The sequence below is a fragment of the Hoplias malabaricus genome, unplaced genomic scaffold (assembly GCF_029633855.1).
Source record: "Hoplias malabaricus isolate fHopMal1 unplaced genomic scaffold, fHopMal1.hap1 scaffold_535, whole genome shotgun sequence".
Lineage (NCBI taxonomy): Eukaryota > Metazoa > Chordata > Actinopteri > Characiformes > Erythrinidae > Hoplias > Hoplias malabaricus.
This window is the reverse complement of record NW_027100922.1, coordinates 3,566-9,599: the sequence shown is the minus strand read 5'-3', so window position 1 is coordinate 9,599 and position 6,034 is coordinate 3,566. Positions and strand designations below refer to the sequence as shown.

Genomic DNA, 6,034 nt, shown 5'->3' with positions numbered 1-6,034 from the left:
AAGTTTCAAGAAGTTTATTGTCATTTCAGCAGTATACAGTGTTTACAGTACACAGTGAAACGAAATAGCGTTCCTCCAGGACCAAGGTGCTACATAAAACAATACACAACATTAAAGTGCAACTAGTGCAAACATAAAACAATGCAGACGCATTAAAGTGCAAAGGACATAAAACATAAAACAATGCACAACATTAAAGTGCAACTAGTGCAAAGCTAGTGCAAACATAAAACAGTGCATACACATTAAAGTGCAAAGGACATGGTTAAGAAAATACAAAACAACATCCATACAATACAAGACAGTGCAAAACCATAAGTACATAAATACAACCGACACATTGTATTTGTGCTGTAAACGGTAACTGGATGTAAACATGATGTAAACAGGATATGTGTAAACTCGTTTTCCGTATATCATTTTCAGTCCAACAAACCAGTGCTTTGTGAAGGTGTGTGGGTGTGCTTCTTCAGTCCAGTCTCAGTCTCTAGGTGTTCAGGAGACTGATAGCATGTGGGAAGAAGCTGTTACGGAGTCTGGATGTGAGGGCTTGAATGCTTCGATACCTTTTTCCAGACGGCAGTAGGTTGAAGAGTGTGTGTGAAGAGTATGTGTGATCTCCTGCAATGCTGAGTGCTTTGCGGGTGCAGTGAGTGGTGTAGATGTCTGTGATGGAGGGAAGAGACACACCGAAAATCTTCTCAGCTGTCCTCACAATCCGCTGGAGGGACTTGCGATCTGCCACAGTGCAGTTCCCAAACCAGACAGTGATGCAGCTGGTCATGATGCTCTCGATGACTCCTCTGTAAAAAGTGGTGAGGATAGGAGGTGGGAGATGAACCTTCTTCAGCCTTAGCAGGAAGTAGAGGTGTTGCTGGGCTTTCTTTCTGATGTTACTGGTGTTGGTGGACCAGGTGAGATCATCCGCTAGGTGAACACCAAGGAATTTGGTATTCTTGACAATCTCCACAGCAGAGTTGTTGATGTTCAGCGGCGAGTGCTCACCCCTTGTTTTTCTGAAGTCTACAGCAATTTATTTGGTTTTGTCCACGTTCAGAGACTGGTTGTTGACTTCACACCAGTCAGTTAGCCGCTGCACCTCATCTCTGTATGCTGACTCGGCGTTCTTACTGATGAGACCCACCACAGTCGTGTCATCATCGAACTTGATGATATGATTTGAGCCATGCATTGCTGCACAGTCATGGGTCAGCAGCCATATGTACAGCTGGAACTGAGCAGTTTGTTGACGCTGGAGATGAACAAGGCTATGAACCTTTGTCTTTCTTTTGCTGCAGGTGTGAAATGTGATGTTGATCTAGGGCAGCCCGAGTCAGTGGTCATAAAGCCAGGAGACTCTCTGACCCTCAACTGTAAAGTGTCTGGATATTCAGTTACTGATAATAGCTACGCGACTGGTTGGGTTCGACAGCCTGCAGGAAAACCTCTGGAGTGGATTAATTATATCTGGGGTGCTGGGAACGCTTACCAAAAAGATTCTCTGAAAAGCAGGTTCAGTATTTCTAAAGATGCAACCAGGAGCACAGTGACTTTACAGGGACAGAGGATGGAGCTTCAGGACACAGCTGTGTATTACTGTGTCCGCTATCCACACACATTCAAAACAGCAGAGCGTCTGTACAAAAACAAAAACAGATATTGTGGACATTACTGTGTATTTTTCCAGTCAATAACGGTGAGAAAAGAACAAGATGTTCAGCAGAAAAAGAGCAGAAACCAAACATTTTCACAGAATATTACACAGAAGTCTTAACATCCCCAAATAATTACCTGCAAACAATACTGAATATTTAAAGCTTCTGTCTTTGAGGGAGAAAAGAAAATCAAGCCCCACTCTCGCCTCAGATCTAAACAAATCCACAACTGTGTGTAATCCTCTCAAGACCATGTTCACACTTTTAATCCAATACACCTTTATTGTAAAATGCAGAACCATACTTCCTCACCATTTGCTATCTCTCTGGTCTGTTAGTTTTTATACTGAGCCCATTAATGGCACCAAACTAACTGTCTCTGACCAAAAAGGCTCAGACGTTTATATCCTCCACTGCCCACTCCACTGTGGCCAAGACACAGCATCTGGAGGCATTTCAAAGGTGGTAAAATATGACAAAGCTACAGTTGGCTACTTCTGGAGCTTTCTGTTCATGTCCCTCACTACAAGTAAGATCCTGCTGCTTCTCTATTGGATGTTATTGTTGTCCGCTCCAAGAACTGGTGGACAGAACAAAAAGTCAATACAAGGACATTGTGTATCATTTGTATCGACACATCATGAAGTTTTGGTGCGGTCTAAACAACAACTGACATGTTCTAGTTCTGTAAAGTAACTGGACGGTGAGAAACACAGGGACGTTCTGTTGCTTTATTAATTGATGTGTTGTTTCTTTTAGAGTGTTGGGGTCAAACGCTGATCCAGTCTGAAGCAACGGTCATTTCTCCTGGAGGGTCTCATAAACTCACCTGTACAGCATCTGGACTGGACTTTGATGATTACTATATGCACCGGATTAAACAGGCTCCTGGAAAAGGCTTAGAATGGGTCGCAAATATTAGAGGTGACAGCAGCAGCAAGTACTACACTCAATCTGTTCAAGGAAGATTCACCATCTCCAGAGACAACAGTAAAGACCAGCTGTATCTGGAGATGACGAGTGTGAAGGACACTGACACGGCGGTGTATTACTGTCCTTGAGAACCACACTGACACAAGAGCTTACAGCGCTGTACAAGAACCCCTCCAGTGTGGAGGATGAAGGAGATGTAGTTCCTTCCACTTCTGTGTCTTTAATTAATAACACTGTCATTTCAATGTTTCAGCTACTAAAACTAACTCCATATATTGTTGATATATTGTTCATTTCAAAATACACACACTTCATCAATTACAGCAGAACAAATGACAATAATTCACAAAAACAATGATTTAATATTCAATATAATTAACTTCACTTTTAGAAGGGTTTCTTGTTGCATTTCTGAGTTTTTTCTCAGACCAGAAGTGAGACTAGAGTTGGACTTTCTTCTCTCTCTCTCTCTCTCTCTCTCTCTCTCTCTCTCTCTCTCTCTCTCTCTCTCTCTCTCTCTCTCTCTCTCTCTCTCTCTCTCTCTCTCTCTCTCTCTCTCAATGTTGGTGACAGGTTTGGGTGATACACATGTTATGTACGGAGCCCCTAAAGGGACTGGGAGGAAAATCAAAAAGGACGATTTTGCGTTCCCTCGCAAATAGTTTTGCGTTCCTTCGCAACACGTTTTGCGTTCCCTGACAAATACATTGCGCTCCTTTGCAAATGTTTTATGATACACAATTGTCTTTGTGGGCGGCACGGTGGTGCAGCAGGTAGGTGTCGCAGTCACACAGCTCCAGGGACCTGGAGGTTGTGGGTTCCATTCCCGCTCTGGGTGACTGTCTGTGAAGAGTTGGTGTGTTCTCCCTGTGTCTGCGTGGGTTTCCTCCTGGTGCTCCAGTTTCCTCCCACAGTCCAAAAACACACGTTGGTAGGTGGATTGGCGACTTAAAAAGTTTCCGTAGGTGTGAGTGTGTGAGTGAATGTGTGTGTGTGTGTGTGTTGCCCTGTGAAGGACTGGTGCCCCCTTCAGGGTGTATTCCCGCCTTGTGCCCAATGATTTCAGGTAGGCTCTGGACCCACCGCGACCCTGAATTGGATAAGCGGTTACAGATAATGAATGAATGAATTGTCTTTGTGGCTCTGTCAACACATCAGGACACTGCAGTTTCCAGGGAAATTCAGCCACTTGAAACATATATATGTATTTATTTATCTCTACTAACACACAGCTTCGTTGCCAGTGCGGATCATTCATACATCTGTAAGGAACTGCCTAACATCAGAGGAAGTTGTGAACAACAAGTTTATATAAATTCGGTAGTGCTACTCAGAATGCTGTAGCTCCATGTATCTCCATAGTAACAGGTGTATGAGACGTAGGCGGCTTCGTGAAAGAAAGTGGATGGCTTTCGGTGGAAAGTGTGGACAGATGATTTTATTTTATTATTGTTCTTATTGGGGTATAGGGGTCAAGTTAAGAATCTTAACGAAAAACCCTACCAAGCAAAGTCTCTCGCAAAAATCCGGTCATTCAATAACAAGATGGAGGGTGTAAGGCAGTGGTGCAACACACAGAGATCTCAGGGCATGTTGCGTACTGATTTTTACAGAGACGTGGCTCAGCGCACTGACTCCAGACATGGCTGTGGAGCTCGCAAGCCGATCGCTACACCATGCATTTCGTTTTATCTGGGAATTCTGTTTTTTTAAAGCTGCAGTAAAACCAGGATACCATTTTCTGCCAGAACTGACTTTTACACACATACACACATTACTCCAATACACTACCAATAGCTACACATTTATTCAGGTGTTCATTCTCCATTCTCTCCCACTGTTTGAAAACTGTTCATTGTCTGTATCTCTGTACTGTTCACATAACCTTTGTCCATGCGCTTGCACTTTAAATTCTCTCATCCTCATTTAATAGCAATTAACAACACAGCAACAAACGTTTCAGTTGGCGCTCCCCAATAACATATCCATGTTTTCTGCTGAGAAGAGATGCTATGTCTTTATATTTAAGTCCAAGATCAAAGTAAAATTCAACGAGCTGCTCCATAGTTCACCTGACACGCACAGCAAGCACATAATCAACAGCAAGCACAGTACTACGGAGCCCAAAAAGTATTTGCAAGGGAACGCAAAATCAATAGTTTTTTTTAATTTTTCCCCCAGTCCCTTTAGGGGCTCCATATGTTATGTGGTTTTTATGGGTCCCATGTTCCTTCTTGAACACTTTTTACTGGACATTAAATAAATAACAGGTGAGCGGTGGTGTTTTGTATTAAAATAAAAAACAAATCGTACAATTTTTCATGCACTTCTTTATGCCTACTCTCATCTGGCTTTTGCAGAGTCGTTTCTGTAAATGAGGATCATAGTACACCTCAGATAAGCGTGTATTTGATGCTGTATGTACAGTGTTGTTTTGTGTGATTGAGGATGCAGTGTTTATTTCATCCGCGAGAGGGCAGAAATCACCTATAACTTTATACGGCATGAAGGGTTTATTTTCTGCAGTTGTTTTTGTGAAAAACCCAGGGACAGACCAACTATGTTTTGTTGATGTGTTTCATTTCCAGTCATTCAGACATTTTCCTTCATATGCAAATCACCCCTGACTCTCCTCATAAGAGCAGTGTGTCTCTCTGCAGCAGAGTCCATCCTCTAAACACAGCACAAACATGTTGTGTTCAGTTCCTCTGCTGCTGCTGACCGCTGCCTCGCGTGAGTCTTTCAGCTCAAGCCCCACTTCACTTCGTCTGATCCACTGCTTCAAACGTACTCAGATCTTTCTTCTTCTGCTCTCTCCACAGGTGTGTTCTGTGCTACTGAGATGATCCAGCCGGACTCAGTGGTCATCAGACCAGCAGAGACTCTGACCATCAACTGTAAAATTACTGGAGCTTCTATCACTGACAGCAGCAGTCATTATGCAACAGCTTGGATCCGACAACCTGCAGGAAAAGCTTTAGAATGGATCAACCGCATTAGATATGATGGGAGCATAGCTGCTAAAGATTCACTGAAAAACAAGTTCACCGTCTCTCGAGACACGTCCAGCAACACAGTAACTCTCCAAGGAAAGAATCTGGAGCCTGGAGACACAGCTGTGTATTACTGCGCACGAGAGTCACACTGATACACAAAGGCCACAGTGCTGTACAATAACTACTCACCTACACTCCACACCATGATGAAGTGTGAACATGCCTTCACAGAAGTGGACTCTAATACATTACATTACATACACACACACACACACACACACACAACGTTTGATGAATCAGAAGCCAATACATGTTCCACCACACTCCACTTCAAGTTCACTTCATAAGACCTTGATCCCAGCGAAGTGGAGAATTCTGTGCTGTGAGACTCCCACTGTCACAGTATAATCTTAACTTGCGTTTGAATGTACAGAAATTAAAGTATTCTAG

General features: G+C 43.1%; 1 gene segment (V, D, J or C); it reads left to right on the top strand.

The window, feature by feature from the left end:
- The first annotated feature begins 5,278 nt into the window (after positions 1-5,278).
- LOC136682388 (immunoglobulin heavy variable 2-70D-like) lies at positions 5,279-5,736 on the top strand. The segment is given in 2 exon segments: positions 5,279-5,321; positions 5,411-5,736. Coding segments are annotated over 2 exon segments (369 nt in total).
- Positions 5,737-6,034: the final 298 nt, after the last annotated feature.